The sequence below is a fragment of the Haliaeetus leucocephalus genome, unplaced genomic scaffold (genome assembly GCF_000737465.1).
Source record: "Haliaeetus leucocephalus isolate CR32 unplaced genomic scaffold, Haliaeetus_leucocephalus-4.0 Scaffold605, whole genome shotgun sequence".
NCBI classification, from domain to species: domain Eukaryota; kingdom Metazoa; phylum Chordata; class Aves; order Accipitriformes; family Accipitridae; genus Haliaeetus; species Haliaeetus leucocephalus.
Window position 1 is genome coordinate 3397800 of NW_010973041.1, and position 16497 is coordinate 3414296.

The 16497-nt window shown below is 42.0% G+C and overlaps 1 protein-coding gene across 1 annotated transcript in view; it reads left to right on the forward strand.

The window, feature by feature from the left end:
* Positions 1 to 16497, forward strand: part of MOB3B (MOB kinase activator 3B) — a 91812-nt gene that overhangs the window by 35226 nt on the left and 40089 nt on the right. The window contains exons 2-3 of the mRNA XM_010578174.1: positions 12879 to 13081; positions 13532 to 13597. Of these exons, the coding sequence (XP_010576476.1) occupies positions 12879 to 13081; positions 13532 to 13597 (269 nt within the window). The remainder of the gene's footprint in view (positions 1 to 12878; positions 13082 to 13531; positions 13598 to 16497) is intronic.

Genomic DNA, 16497 nt, shown 5'->3' on the forward strand with positions numbered 1-16497 from the left:
TAAAGCTGCCAGCTCTCTGTCAGGTTTTACACCCAAGTTTTATCTGTCCTTCACTGTCTCAGCTTTCAGGCTATGTTAGTTACAGTGTGACCATATACATGCCAGTAAACTTAAAAGGTGATTGATGTTATACACCGTATGAGCAGTGGCAGAGATCATGTAAGCTTAAGTTAAACCTATAGATAAAAATGTATAGACATTAAAACAATAAACATGAAGATAAATGAATGTTTATCTCTTTAGATGATTAATCTTAAACATATAGATAAATCAGTCTCCTCAGCAAGAAACTTAAAAGTATATGTTTAGCTCTTACTGAAGTGGAGTAATCACCCTTGCTAGTATAAGTGCACTTAGTCTTCCTGTAGGTTTCTAAGGCTGTGCTAAAACCAACAAAAAATCCCTGTAAATCCCACCTTCAGTTAAATTGTCCCTACATGATGAAAACAGTGTGGGGATCTGACCAGTATTTCAGTTTCAGAGATAAGGTGAAAGGAAAGGCGGCAGTGTAGATGGTATCTGTTGTGCATCTGAGGACTGGAGTGGGGATATATACTATTTTTCTGTCATTCATAAAAAAGTATTTTATTAATTTGTATAGGCACCCTAAAGAAACATTTTATGATTCTGTGTTTTAATTTCTTTAAGCTTTTCATTTATGAAAATTAAGGTCCAATGAGTGTTTTCTTGTTCTCGTGAATGAACTAAAAGTAATTCCTGCAGAACTAGCTTCTAGCTTCTAGAAGAAGATACTAAGCTAAAATAATCTTTGGCTTATTTTCTTCTCAGGTCTGTGATATTCAGTAGGCATTAAATGGAATAACAGAAAATGTTCATAAGCAGTTTTCAAGAGCCAAAGAAGAGTTCATGCAGCTGAAGCTGTTGCAATATAGAAATGTTCTTTATGTAACTTTATTTAAAAGGTCTGTTGATAAGATGGTGTTGCCCATGACTAGTGGGGCCTGAGGTGTTTCTTCTAAAAGTAGTGTTCGAGGCTCTCAAAAATATTTGATATTCCAAGCTTTGGTGAGTGGGAATTGGATGATGGATGCTGAGTTAGGGAAGGATTCAGAGTGTATTAACCCTGTAAAAGATCTGTTAATGAGAAGATTTTACTCTAGTGAAATCAGGGTGCCTTGTTTTCTCAGCTGAATTTGATAATAGAGCAAATCAACTTATTTTTGGCTAGTTATGTTTTAAAATACTCCTTTCATTTGTTCTCTTTGAAAACTTTTTATCCTGTAGTGCATTTGATTTTTATTGAGTTATTTTCATTCAGAATTTTTATTAGCACATGAATCTTGCAAAAGTAGTTGGTTAAGGTCAAGTTAATGCAACTTTTGAAATTGTTTCTGTAATTGTCCTTTGCTAGTGACATTAAAATAATATTACGCTGCTTAAACGGGATACTCCTGCTCATTGATTTTCCAGACTCATTTTCAATGAAATTAGTGGTAAAGCTTCTTTGGAATTTCAGGTACCAGATGGAGCCCTAAGCATCTGAAGAGGCAGATCGTATCTATTCATGACATATTGGAAGAGTCTGTTTAAATGATAGTAGCTCCTTTACATGGGCAATAGTAGGTTTTGAGTGCCTTGTAAATCCAAGCATCATTGGGCTATACTTTAGCAGTAAAGATAGTCTTATAGGGGCATATACAATCAAAATATTCAAATCTTTTTTATATGACTTTAGTTCCTGTTTTGGAATTACACTGAATCCAAAACCTGTCAGTCAATAACAGCTTTTATGCAGGCTCCACAAACTCCATGAGTCTGTGTGGGTGTGTTTCCATGTGTGGATTTGTGTGTGTGTGTGCGTGCGCCTGCTGATATAACCTGAAATGTCTTGAAAAGTGCTGTCATCTGTGAGCATAAAGTCCCATGTATTCTGGTTCCTTTTCCAGAATGATTTGAAATGGTCTTCCTTTTATGAGATGAATAAGTTACTGCAAAATGCAGGAGCGCTTCCTGGAGCAGGACTACCCACTGGGCTACACAGTCATGCTGTGTCTTCTGCTGCCTTCTGACATTGCAAGTCTTAGAATCATAGAATCATTTAGGTTGGAAAAGACCTTCAAGATCATCAAGTCCAACCATCAACCATGCCCACTAAACCATGTTCTGAAGTGCCTTTTCTGTATGCTTTTTGAATACCTCCAGGGATGGTGACTCAACCACTTCCCTGGCCAGCCTGTTCCAATGCCTGATAATCCTTTCAGTAAAGAAATTTTTCCTAATATCCAACCTAAACCTTCCCTGGTGCAACTTGAGGCCATTTCCTCTTGTCCTATCTCCAGCCACCCAACAGAAGAGACCAGCACCCACCTCACTACAACCTCCTTTCAGGTAGTTGTAGAGAGCAATAAGGTCTCCCCTCAGCCTCCTTTTCTCCAGGCTAAACAACCCCAGTTCCCTCAGCCACTCCTCATAAGACTTGTGCTCCAGGCCCTTCACCAACTTGGGTGCCCTTCTCTGGACACGCTCCAGCACCTCACTGTCTTTCATGTAGCGAGGGGCCCAAAACTGAACACAGGACTCGAGGTGCGGCCTCACCAGTACTGAACACAGGGGGACAATCACCTCCCTGCTCCTGCTGGCCACACTATTTCTGATGCAGGCCAGGATGCCATTGGCCTTCTTGGCCACCTGGGCACACTGCTGGCTCATATTCAGCTGGTTGTCAGCCAACACCCCCAGGTCTTTTTCTGCTGGGCAGCTTTCCAGCCACTCTTCCCCAAGCCTGTAGCATTGCATGGGGTTGTTGTGATCCAAGTGCAGGACCTGGCACTTGGCCTTGTTGAACCTCATACAATTGGCCTTGGCCCATAGATCCAGCCTGTCCAGATCCCTCTGTAGAGCCTTCCTACCCCTGAACAGATCAACCCTCCCTCCCAAATTGGTGTCCTCTGCAAACTTGCTGAGGCTGCACTCGATCCCCTTGTCCAGATCATTGATAAAGATATTAAACAGAACTGGCCCCAGTACTGAGCCCTGGGGAACACCACTTGTGACTGGCCACCAACTGGATGTAACTCCATTCACCACAACCCTCTGGGCTCGTCCATCCAGCCAGTTTTTCACCCAGCAAAGGGTACGCTTGTCTAAGCCATGAGCCACCATCTTCTCAAGGAGTACCACGTCATAGGAGTGAGAGACAGCGTCAAAGGTATTACTGAAGTCCAGGTAGACAACATCCACAGCCTTCCCCTCATCCACTAGGCGGGTCACCTGCTCATAGGAGATCAGGTTGGTCAAGCAGGACCTGCCTTTCATGAACCCGTGCTGGCTGGGCTTGATCCCCTGGGTGTCCTGCATATGCCATGTGAGCGCACTCAAGATGAACCGCTCCATAATCTTCCCTGGTACTGAGGTCAGGCTGACAGGCCTGTAGTTCCCCGGATCCTCTCTCTGACCCTTCCTGTAAATGAGCGTCACATTGGCAAGACTCCAGTTGTCTGGGACCTCCCCTGTTGACCAGGATTGCTGGTAAATGAGGGAGAGTGGCTTGGCAAACTCCTCCACCAGCTTCCTCAGTTCTCTTGGCTGGATCCCATCCGGTCCCATAGACTTGTGAGTGTCCAGGTGACATAGCAGGTCATTAAGTATTTCCTCCTGGATTATGGGGGGGTATATTCTGCTCTCCGTCCCTGTCTTCCAGCTCAGGGGGCTGAGTACCCTGAGGATAACTGGGCTCACTATTAAAGACTGAGGCAAAGAAGGCATTAAGTACCTCAGCCTTTTCCTCATCTCTGGTGGCAATGTTCCCTTCTGTATCCATTAAAGGATAGATATTCTCCTTGGCTCTTCTTTTCAGCACAGTAGCTTCAAGATGGCATGAAGAGTGCAGCTGCCCAGATTCATCACTTTTCTATTGATGAACATACTTCCCTGCAAAAAAGTAGAAATAGGTCTGAGTGTCCTTAGCTCAGATAACACTACCTTCTCTGGCTCTGCTCTGAAATGAAAAGTGTCACCACTGCCTTTGGTACTGAAGCTGATGCAAGCAGTGTGTATCAGGCATGTGCTGAGCATTCCTCCGAGGAAAGCTGGATATCCTGTTTAGTGTTGGAACATCAGTTAGTATTTACATGGGAGGGAGGGACTGACCTCTTCCAGTAAGGCAGTTCTCAGAAAACACGGGAGGCTAAACTTCGGGTGGCTGGGAGGGTCCTCAGTTGAGCGAGGGCATGGACTGGAACCAGCTGAAGACAGAGTAGCTGAGGTTGCAGTTACAGACTTCTGAAGAGTGAATCTGGCTTAGCTCTCTAACGTTCGAGAGTGCTTAAGTGTGCTGGGAGGGGGTTGCTTGGCTCTTTTTTCTTCAGCTGATGGGTTCGTTCAATTTTACAACCTGTTAACAGTTGTAAAAACAGAGTAATGAAAAGCATCTCTTGTGCTACCCTCAGATCTGATGTTATAAAAGCAAAAATAGTTAAACATGGAAAAGCAGATTTAAAAGCTCCAACTGGCTCTTGCTCGTCAGCCTGAAGAATTCTCTCCCAGGATGCTGGACTTTATTCCAGGCTGCACTGTTGTAAATCAGGATTGACTCAAACAAAGTCAGGGACCAGGATTCTGTTCTTGGGGTTTTTTTTCTTAGTTTTCCTAAGAATTTCCAATCTTCCACTAAACTTCCTTTGCATGCTGCTATATAATTGTCTTTCCCTGTCTCATGAAAGAGCTACACTTTAATGGAGGGAAAAATAACTCATTAAAAACTTCTAAATCAGCTCTCCAAGGAACTACTGATATGCACTGAGGATATTGTCATACACACACAAGATTCCTAAGTCAGAAAACAACTTGCATTAGGAGACACCAGGGCTGTAATCTGAGGTGTTAGAACTGCCTGAATGTTTCTTCTAATGGCCCACTAAAAAGGAATTTAGCACAGTAATCTGAAGAATGAAGGTTTCTTTTGTGATATTAACCTTTGAACTACAGTTACTTGTTAAAGTCAAGCCATGAGTTTTGGCAGATGTAAGGCCTCTTTTTCAGTCAACTGCTGGAACATCCGTGTCTTGGGGACAGGAGGCTGTTTTGTCTGATTCTGAGTGCATCTCTAAGACCACGCTGCTTGCTGCTTCTGATAATGTTTCATATTGCTGCATCTTGCTGCATTAGTAAGCCCAAGAGGGGTCCTTAGAACAGCACGTAACTTCCAGTGTCCCTGTGAAATTAATGGGGAGCCAGAATGTTTGTTTCCTGAATACATCAGAAGTTAATAAAAAAAATAAAAGCCGTGCTGGCCAGTGGTGCACTCAGCAAGGAAAGCCCAAACCATGTCATTACCTAGAAATTGTCAGGCTATGGTAAGTATTGTAGGAACAAAGCTATTAACAAACCTCTGCCATGTGGGAAGGAAAGTTTTTTCATTGATATCTTGGCCAGGCTACAGCGTTCATACATTCTTTTTCCTTGCATTCACTCACTGGGTTAATAAACTCTCTTTTCCCATCCTAAGCTGTTATACTGCCAAATGGCTGCTTATTTTCTGTCCCAGAAAGAGGCTGCATTTTGTTCACCTGTACTATAGTTTCTGCTAAGGCAGGGAGAGCTCTAAATTATTCTAATGGATCTCCAAGCCTATTTTGGACTATGTGTATTTTAATGCCATATAAAGTTCAAATGCAATGCTCCAACAAATCTCATTCTGTTACTATAGTGAAGATGGATCTTCCAGGGCAGATGAGTTACATTGCGACACAATCATGACTCTGCAGCTTTTTATGGCATTCAGTGTTCTCATTGCCTTGAATACCTACAGATCTATTCTAATGGGTTTATCAGCCTGGTTATTGTCTGGGGTAAAACTACCCTTGCTTGGTACAGGCAGCAAGAGTGTTCTGCTCTCTAGCATTGCAGTGTTTCTTTTCTGTTCCTCTGCAGCAGCAGAAGCAGAAGCAGAAGTAGTATGTAACAGGGAGGAGGTCAGGTTGTAGTCAGGAACAGCCATTGTAAATTTGCTTAAAATCCAAGGTATCTGGCTTATGCAGTGCAAGGATTTAGGTCCCTCTGTCTCTGATTTCAGGGTGAGTCAATTCAGGTGCTTTGCATACTTAGGTGTTTCACAGTATTTGCATTATAATACTGCTTTTCCAGTGAAATTGTTCATTAAATGGCAAAGTTTAGTGCCATCACCCATTTCTTCTGTACAGCAGCAGGGAGAGCTGTTGTGGATGTTCAGGTAGTGCAAAGCCTCAAACAATTTTCTGATCTGTACCCTGTTCCATTTAGAGTTCTCTCCAGACAGCACATGAGTACCTTTTTTGAAGATCTGACAGTGGGCCTTCCTGCTGATTTATTCGCTCAAGAGTAACACTGTTAAGAGGTAGTCCCGCTTAAAAAGAGAAAAGGACACCACTTTGCTTAGAAAGCCTTATAACCAAGAATGTTTTCCTTTTTTCTGCTCTCTCTGACATGAGAGCAGAACGGAGGGCAATATCAGGAAGATGTAGGTACATGGTAGTCTAGTTTATCCCTAACATTTTGCAGCTGTCTGCTTATTTATGTGAGGAACAAAGTCCAGCAAAACTGACATTGTTTTCATGCACCCTTGAAACCGACACTTCCTTGACTAACACACTGAGATAACATTAAACATCTGCTTGGATCACGGTAGGTGTTTTTGCAGCAAAGCTTCCAGCCATAGCTGAGGGCATCTTTTGCAAATTTCTGTACTTGGGGCAGTGATAGGAGAAGGAAAACATGGAGGGAGGAGAGGAGAAAGGGTTTGATTCAGGTGCCTTCTCCAAATGGTTAGTTTCTGGTAACACTGCTTTCTTGCTCCTTACTATAAAAATGGAAAAGATTCTTACTTTACCAGGTTGGCATGTTTTTAGCCTGTGTTTGCAATAGTATAGTGTCAATCCTTTTGCCAGTGGAGAAGGGAGTCTCTCTTTTTTCTCAGATGTGTATTTTTAAAAAAGAATGAATTATGACTGTGGCCTGTAAAAGGATTTTCAAATGTGTAGCAAAATTTCTGTGCAAAATTGCCAAAGAGCTTACCACCTTCCCTTGAGTAAAGCAAGCCTTCAAACCATGCAAGAAGGTCAAAAATGCTCATGCATCTGGCATCACAGAAGATCTAACTGGGCAGTCATTTTCATTGCATGTTACAGGCGGGACTGTGAGACAGTCAAGAAGTGCATGTAACATTACAGGCAAAAAGTCAGGGTTCTTCTTTCTGGTTCCTCAGCATCAACTTTCTGGGACCATATACTTTCTGACTCTTGTCTAGAGATAATCAGGCAATAAACCCTATCATGACTTTTCTTCTGTTTCCTCTCTAACCTGTGCAACTGGCCTACTTCAGGGGAGGTTGTGACACATATTGAAGTAAGAAGATTCAAGATTGTCGTATGTTAAATGAGATGGACTTTTTGCCTGTTCCATTCATCTCAGACCTTTAGTTACCCTCCTTTATCCCCACCTAATTTAGTTTCTTTAACGTCTAGTCTCTCTGTCTTATCCCACCATTTTTTTCCATCGTACAAAGCACAGGTTTTGTATCAGCAGGGTTTAAATGAGAACCTTAATCATGGCATTAAAACATCTGTGTTTTAAAACAACAACAGACCATTAACTTACTGGTAATCACTGCACAAGATGGTCAGCATACTTCTCCGTGTTATTGTGACCAGCCTTTTGAGCAGATAGCAGTCATAATACTGCTTTGGGGAAGTGAGTGTCATGAGAGGAGGGCCATGACACTGTCTGGAGTTGTCATGTATGTGGAATACTCAAAAGAAGTAAGACAACTGATTAATGGCATGACTTAATTTGTTAGCACTGTGCTCTATGTCCGTTCGGCAATGGATAGATTAGATCTGGATGCTTGCTCCAGCACAGGAGCAAGTCACCCAATAGCAAATTAAGAATGTGTAAGGAATGAAGTCAATAGCCTACAGAGAACTGTGGGTATAAGGCTGATTTGAAAAAGAAGGGGGAAATCTCTCCATTCTTCAATGGAAAAGAACTTGATAAATGGTTCGAGCCAGCTGAGTTTTGGAAGTTGTAGAAAGTCCTGCTCATGTTAGGAGTCACCTTTTCTAGCAAATCAACAGAAGCAAAAAGGTCAAGGGAGTATGGAGAGTTTGAAGCGCAGGGGAAATGATGTGATTGTTCCCCTATGCTGCTGTGGTGCATCTGTCACCAGGTTATGTGGCTGCAGCTTTTCTGAAGGAGAAGGCCGTCTGTTAGTACAGCACTGGCAAGTACAGCAGACACTCCAGAGGTATGGGTACAGTCATGCTGGGCATGTTTGTCACTGGTTATACCAGGCCTATCTACCCCCCACTTAATTGTTTCCCAATTGCATATATAAACCTGAGTTAAAAGAGCTTCTACTGTGTGACTGGGACATTTGAAAGGTGCTTGCACATTCTTGGGATGTAATGGGGAGCTCTGGGGTTTTGAACACCAGGTTAGCAAAAACCACTATTCTGTTACTTTCTTCTCATACAGCAGCACTGGGGCTCAGCCTACAGATGAATCAAGGCTGCCAGTTCACTCATCCAGAAATACTTTTTTCAGCACGTAGCAACCAGCTCAAAAATTTCAGTGTCATCTTTGTATTTCTTTGCCTTTTTGTTAAGGGGAAAGCTGCTGCCCGAGCATTCAGACATCAATCAAGCAGTCACACACACACACCAGCCAAGACTGTAACTGCTAGGAGTGGACTGGAGTCTCTTCGCATCGGGCAAGTCCAGTGAGCTGGCGGGTGCCCCTTTCGACTCCTCACATGCAGACATACACAGACCCAGACACACAGAGACACTCACACGCCCCCCCTCCTTCGGGTGCTGCTTCTTCCCTCAGGGTTGACCCTAGGTTCCCCAAAGCAGAATCTCTAATCAAGGCCTTCAAAAGAAAAAGTGTAATTTGTTCGATCTATGGCGCACAAATTTAGACAGCTTGAGCTGGGTGCCTCCAGAGAGGGACCCCAGAAACTAAATCCCTGGCCTTACAGTTTAAGTTTCTGCCCCTCACACCATAGTCTGGTCCAACAGTAATATTCAGGTCTGGGGTCTTCTCTCTCATTGGGTCCCTTTTCTCGTCTCTAGGCAGGTTCTTTCTCTTTCCTGGTTTTAAGGGTGGTTGTTACTATGTCTGCTTTTCCTGGCTCAAGCTTTCCTGGCTCTGGGGCTTTCTGAATTTTCTTACTCCTCCAACCAGAGAATAGGTCAATGTTAAGCAAAAGCATTAAGCAAGCTATGAGTTCTGCTTTATCATGAACGACTATTTTTAAGTAGCTTAACAAAGTTCTTAAAGCCATCCAAAACATACTAACAGCCTCTATAATTTATATACATTCCTGTGCTATTATAGCCTTACAAACTTATCCCATGATTGCCATGTGCTGTTTACGTCTTGTTTGGGTGTCTTCCACATGCTCTTGTAGCTCAGCTTTGCCACCTTCCAAAACACTTTTAATAATGATAACTCAGCAATTTAATTCGATGTTTTTACGTTCTGCCTCTTTGAAGTATCACCATGCAGATAGCAGGGCATCTTCTTGGAAATTTTTTTCACTGTTAAAAAGAATCCAAAGTTTAAATATATATTTGGACTTTCGGTGGGTTTAGGGTTTTCTTCTTTGTCTTCCTCTCCTTTTTTTAACTAGAAAGTTCGAGGAAAGGAATTATTACATCTGGACTCCATGTTAAATGAGGGCTTGGAGGGGGAAAAAGCAAAGGCTACTGTGGCTGAGCTGAAGAACAAAGAACAGACTCCATAATAAGGATTTAAATCTAAGCTATTCCATTCCCAAGAGCCACTCATAATAATTATGTTCTGTGGTTGATTTATTTATAACTATAGCAGTTGCAGTGGGAGCAAAACATTAGGCCAAATTCTGACCTAAGAATATAAATCTAGAATAATTTCACTCTGATTTTTTAAATTTTAATGGCATTACTTTGGATTCATTCTACTGTAACTGAGATCAGAATCTGTTCTGTTGTATTAGATTATTCTTTTTCTTTGAGACTGCATTTCTACCATCCTTTTGTCTAATTTTGAACACAAAGAGCAGCAGAGTGTATGTTTAAACTAGTGTGTCAGCCATCTCTGTATGCTCATCTGTACCTTGACGCTGACCAGACTTTGAGCCTCCTCTGTACTCCAGGGACAGACTGGCTGACAGGCTCTCCAAGGCTGTGGAGTCTAGCTCACTGCACAGCTACCAATTCCTTTCAGTGGTACAAGGAGGCACTTTTTAACTATTTAGGACACCGTCTCTGCTTGTAAACCAGTTTTGCAGAAAGGGGAGAGAAGTCAGAGAGCCATTATGGATTCTGCTGTACCCAGGTGATAAATCTGTGGTAGCAGCAGTGTTTCACTATTTAAGAGTAAATGAAACAGATAGCTTTGCAAAATTGGAGAAGTTCCGCAATGGCAAATGAAACTACCCAGCCTGTCTGAAAACTTAATGCATGTGAGGAGCTCTGGGAACACTGCAAGTTTATTTATGCACCCTAGACTGTACTGCACTGGCTATTTTTTTTCTGTGTGTTATTTACATGTCTTCAAATTGTCTGCCTAGCACATCAAAAAAGCTGTCAGATGAAAAGTCCTTTCCCACAGCAGAAACAGTGCTCTACAGCCTTTGCGCTTACTGCCTGTAACTGTTAAGTGGGAACATGGGCTGCAGAGAAGCTAAAGGATTTGTCAGCTTGGTTTATTCAGCTTCTTTTAGTCAGTTAATGTAGAAGTATTAGTTCCTTCATTACAGTAACATTCTTCAGTAACAATCATATGTCAGCCTGTGGAAGATGAAACTAATTATTCTCCATTTTGGGACATGCCTGTTCTGGATCAGAAAATACAGTGCCTTCAAGAATTCATCTCTTAGTTCAGTAAACCAGCTTGCAGTGACAAGTGCCAGCTATTCCTCTTCCCCCTTTTTTAAGACTTAACATCTTCTTGGGTATATTTTTAAAATTCTGGTTTGGGTAGCTTTTACAAAAATGTAAAGCAGGCTGCTTCTGTAATTGTTCCTGAATTTAGCCATGCGCTGATGGCTGAAATGTGATCCCCTGGTTAATAAGCAACTAACTTATTGTTAAGTATCTGTTATGGTTTTTGATAGATTGTATTTATTTTACCTTTGGAAATAACAATCATTTGTTATAATCCAGATGTTTGGCTAATTGTATAGAGTTTTGATTCGAATATTGCCAAGACATCTGTACTTATTATCATTTCCTTAGTTCAGTGATGTCTCAGTTCATGGATTGAGCATTTAGGCCTCCTCCACTGTGACCTTTGATATTAGCTTTAGCATCAAGATGAGTGGATGTGACAACCAAAAGCAAAAACAACCAAAAGCATTTCTTAAGGAGATAAAGTAGTTGTGTTTTGATAGATCCGGCTATTTCTCTGGTCCCCGGTTTGTACATCAGGAGCAAGAAGGGTTGCACTGCATCTCTAAAGCTACTTGAAATTATATAAAAAGGATTTGCCTCTGATGAACCCAGCATGGGCCAAAAAAACTCAAGACACTTTCCCACATCATCTGCACCTTAGGAATGGCAAATGTAGAGGCAGTGCAAGGATACACTGAGCAGGACAGTTCTGTATGCTGATGTGTTCCCCACATACATGCTAACAGACACAGCGGTGTTCACATCTGCAGTGGATATACCCCAGTACCTACTCAGCCAGGGAGTCCAAAATGAGGCGCATGTTTCTGTTGAAGGGACCCAGACTTGTTACAACCACAGTTGATATTTCATGTAATCTGTAATCAAAAATATGTTTTCAGTACGGAAATTCTCACTGTATGCCCCCTTCAGTGAAACTGTGCAATTTGTCCATTAATTCACCTCTCTTATGAGTGCTGAGCAGTATTTAACAGGAGACTAAAATTTGAAAACTAGAAAGCTTGCAGCAGCGTTAATTTAATATCTCCATCTTCTTTCTGCAAATAATAAATGTTTATGGGACTGGTTAGCTGTAAGGTTTTGTGGGTTTTTTTTTAAAGAAGCAATAACTACAGTTATGTAGTTCAAATGTGACTAAAATATGAACTATAACTAAAAATCAGGAAGATGTGCACAAAGCAAAGTAGCAGTACAGTTTAGAGCATGGCACTAAAGTCATCATGTCTGAGGCACAATCACAGAAGGAGATGAACCCTTCAGCTTTTTGGGGCAGCTCAGTGGTACACAATGCCATGCAAGATCAGTTTTTAATGAAGGGCAGATTTTAAGGAATTATTGGTGCCACATTGTGGACGCCTGGCTGTTCACTTGCAGATATTGCTTCTGCTGCTGCTTTGGAGTCTCCAGCTGCAAAGTAGTGTAACTTCTAAGGTATTTTGGAAGAGCTGTTCTTGTGTGTCTCCAAGAATTATTTTATTAAAAGAGCAACCAGATTGGTACACATAACTGGGAGGAAGGTGAAAACAAAGGGGTCTGTCCTTCAGTCAGGTATTTCAAATTTGTTACTAAATTTGATGCTGTGAAATGCCACTGTTTAATAAGATGAGCAGGAGAGTGTCTGTCACTTCTAGGATGAGCTCTGTATGTATTAATATGGGGAACAGCCACCTTAGGATGTAAAGCCATTGATGTTAATGGGACAGTGTGCACTGCAATGAAAATCACATTTCTGAATGTTACAATACTGGATGTTGCTCCATTAAATTGTTCAGGGAAAAAGGATCAGTACCTGTCATCTTGATCCATTAAAGTTGCTTAAGTATTTGGTTGTCTTTGGTGCTAGCGGTCAGATAAATGTATGCATTAAGTGATCTTCTGGATTGGAAAGGAGGCCTGGGAAGTCTTAACCTAGTTTGCAGTTACAAACTCGTGCTTTGCTCCAAAGCTGTTGTCTTGGGAGGATGACAACCCTGCCTTCTCTGTTCACAGGTGTTCCCTTTCCAAAGAACTTCCTTCAGATCTGCAAGAAGATACTCTGCCGGCTTTTTCGGGTGTTTGTTCACGTCTACATCCATCACTTTGACCGTATCATCCTTATGGGGGCTGAGGCCCACGTCAATACCTGTTACAAGCATTTTTATTACTTTGTGACAGAGCTCAACCTCATAGACCGCAAAGAACTAGAGCCTTTGGTAAGTGTGGGGTCTGGGGGAAAGCTCTAGGAAATTTTCCTCCTCCCTTCACTGAGCCTTTCCCACACTTGTTGCAGTGGGCTTCTGCTGGGAATAAGGTCCATGGTTGAACACAGGCAATTTAAAGGGATGAACTCTTGCCTCTGTCCATAGACCCATTCTACCTGCTCCAATATTTGAGAGATGCTCATTAGGCTCAGTAGAAAAAGAAAAGTGCAATGTATTTTGTATGGAAGAATACAAGGTGGGAAATACTGCCATTTGGAAATAGAAGTTCATTTGTCTTCTGCTTCTTCCTGTACTATAAATTTTATATATAATTTTATTCTGTCTTTTTTCATTGGTCATTAACAGCATGGTACACATAGCAGTCACCTGAATACATGTGAAGGGAACAGTGGTCTATATAAAGGTGAATTTTTTTTAATTTTTTTTTTAATCTTTAAGTAGGTGTTTGTGAAGGTATTGAGTGTGTTAGATCCAGAGCACACTCTGGATCTAAGTGAGACAGATGAGGTGAGACAGCAGTTCAGACAATTAGCAGTGTAACAAAACCAGGTGCTTCCTTTTGGATTGAAATAGGTCAAAATTACATTCATTGTTTCCAAAAGTAAGGCTCCAGAAATGGAAACGCTTTTGCTGTTGCTTGCAGATGCAAATAAAAGAAAAGTGTAAGCAGAGAAGGAAAAGTAAGGTTCAATTCAGAAAGCGGTTTATGCAGAAACCCTCGCTGCGGGCACTTAGCCAACTTTAAAAGGGATCAGGGCAACATTTCTCCATGGGTCAGAGTTTGGAAAACACTGTGTTCTACAGCTTTTTGATGAAGTGCTAGAACCATTGGGATATTTTTTTTTTCCACAGAATCAGAGGTTGGCTGGCACCTGTGGATATCTCGTAGTCCAAATCCCTACTGAAAGCAGTGTCACCTAGCAAGGGCTGTCCAGGACCATATCAAGTTTTCTGTTGTTCCACATGAAGGCACATTGCAAGGAGGTGTATAGCATAGTTGCTATGAAACACTTCTGAAAATGTGGCAAAGTGATGTTTGCCTGCATTTCTGCAAGAATTGGAGCTGTTGCAGGTGTGGTACATGTATATGCTTATGTTGATTGAAGGAGAGCCTGTGAAGTGAGACAAAATGGATGGGTTTGTTTTCAGCAGTTTACAATGCCTGCTGAAAGACACTGCATATGGCATGTATTGATAACCTGCAATGTATCTATGGTTTCTTTCTAGACAGGAGAACTTAATATGCTACCTAAATGTGTTCTAAGGGATAGAAGGAGGCCCTGCAAAAGAGAATTTCCCTGCCAAACTAGTGATCCTAGGTTCGCTGTAGCTGTTAAATGCTAAGGCTGTGTCACAAGCAAGATACAAGGCAGGATATCTCAGAGGTAGGAAGAGAGGCAATCTTAAGGCTGTTACAAGGTCCTTGCTTGCTTTGGAATACAGAGAACACAAAAATGATTTAATGCTGCAGTTGGTGGTTAGCAATATTCCTGCACTAAGCAGACAATTGAAGGGTTGGGGCCAGAGTGGTGCAGGAGGTGGCCCAAGTCCAGCAGCAGAGCAAGCTAGGAATGTGCTTCAACTGGTGTGTGCTTTACCCTTGCATTCCAGCATTCTGTCCCTTCACAAAATTGCCCTTATGATCATCATATGATGCAGTATTATTAACTTTGCTGGGATGCAGGGTCTCCCAGAAAAATGTTTTACCTGCACTGGGGAGACATTGTGTCAGCAAACCTTCAAAGCTCCACTTGCTTCCATCTTACTGTCCTTGACAGTGTGGAAATGCAGAAAAAAACCATATATCTGTAATTTTGTCTTCAGCTGGGCAGAGGAAAGGGAAGGAGTTGCCAAACAAAAGCAGACATTACAAATAATCTTGAATTTTAATGGGGTAGTTGAGACAACCTGTGCCCTGCCAGGTTCACCATGGCAGGAAATGAGCCCACATTATCTCCCTTAATTAGAAAATGGGCCAAGAGCTGATTAAATAAACAGACTGCCACATGCTTTAATAAACATGAAGGCAACTGATTTATCAAGATAACTTCAAGAATGGAGAATAATTGGGGAAGCAGGCAGTAGATGAATACTAATACTAGCCTGCAGGACTTATGCTCTTTGTTTAAAATAGATTTTATCAGCCTTTTGCAGCCCGGTGCAGCAGTTATAAAATCAAATGAAACAAATGAGCCAAATACACTTCCCCCTCCCATTCAGGAATTGTGTAACTTGTCCTTTCTGCAGTCAAAGAGGGGACTATAGTTTAAAATGCTGCATATCTTTTTCCCATCCCCATTGCTATGTTAATATGACAGATCCCGAAGTCTTCATAGAGCTGTTTTATGTGGGGACAAAAAAGGATGTTGGCACAGTCACTGACCCCGCAGGTGGTCCCGAGGAAAAAAATGCAGGTCCAATTGGTTAACTTGGGGGAAAAGAAGAAGTCTGAAAGTGTATCTGCCCTTTCCTGCAGCTAACAGGCAGACAAGGCAGTCTGCACTGTGAGAGCTCTCAGAAGACCTTTAAGGCATGCCTCCATGGGGAGGCTATCAGGAAATAAACTAAGGTTTGAAGTTTAAGATGTCACATCTGGTTTGTGCTGGGTCCCTGTGTGACTGGCTTTATTTTCCACTGGCAGTAGTTCATTTTAATTCACTTCCAAGCCTCTTCCCATGGCCAAAACTGTCCAGCTGAGTGCTGCCTATTACCTCCATCCCACCGTCACTCTGTGTAGGTGACTGTTTGAATAGGGTGCTTTAAACACTTCATCTAAACGTGCTTTTTAGTGAGAATCTTAATGCAGCTGCTTCAGCCCAGTAACTTCCTGTTCAAACGACAGCCCAGGTACAGCAAGTAATGCCCATCTACTTCCTTTCTGTGATCCCTTTTCTCTAACAATGGATTTTGTAGTATGTAGGACTTGAGAAATATGCCAGAGTACTTTATAAGCATGTCCTGAGCAAAACAGTCTTGGTTTGGGGAATTTTACTTAATTTATTGCCAGTTAACAAAACTTTTGATTACAGATCTGGGTATTGAGGAAAAAAAAGACAATTAAACAAAACACTTAGTGAAGAAACACCTCTCTTCCCCAAGCTCTAATTCAGTAAAAAACTTCTCTTCCTCCCTTCTGGGTGTCAACTCACCTTGGTTTTGCTACATGTTACACTCAGCTACTCCTAATCCCTTTGGTGAGGCGAGAGGCAAAGCAGGAGATTAGGGATGTGTGTACTGCTTCTTGCTTCTTACTCATTTTCCTCTGCTCCAGCATGGATTTACCTTGGGGGACAGTCCCTCCCTGGTGTCCCTGCTCTGGTGTGGGTTGCAGATGACCCACAGTCTGTTCAGGGGTGTGCCTGCTCTGGCACAGGGTACTTCCTTCCAAAAGTACATCATCTCCACTC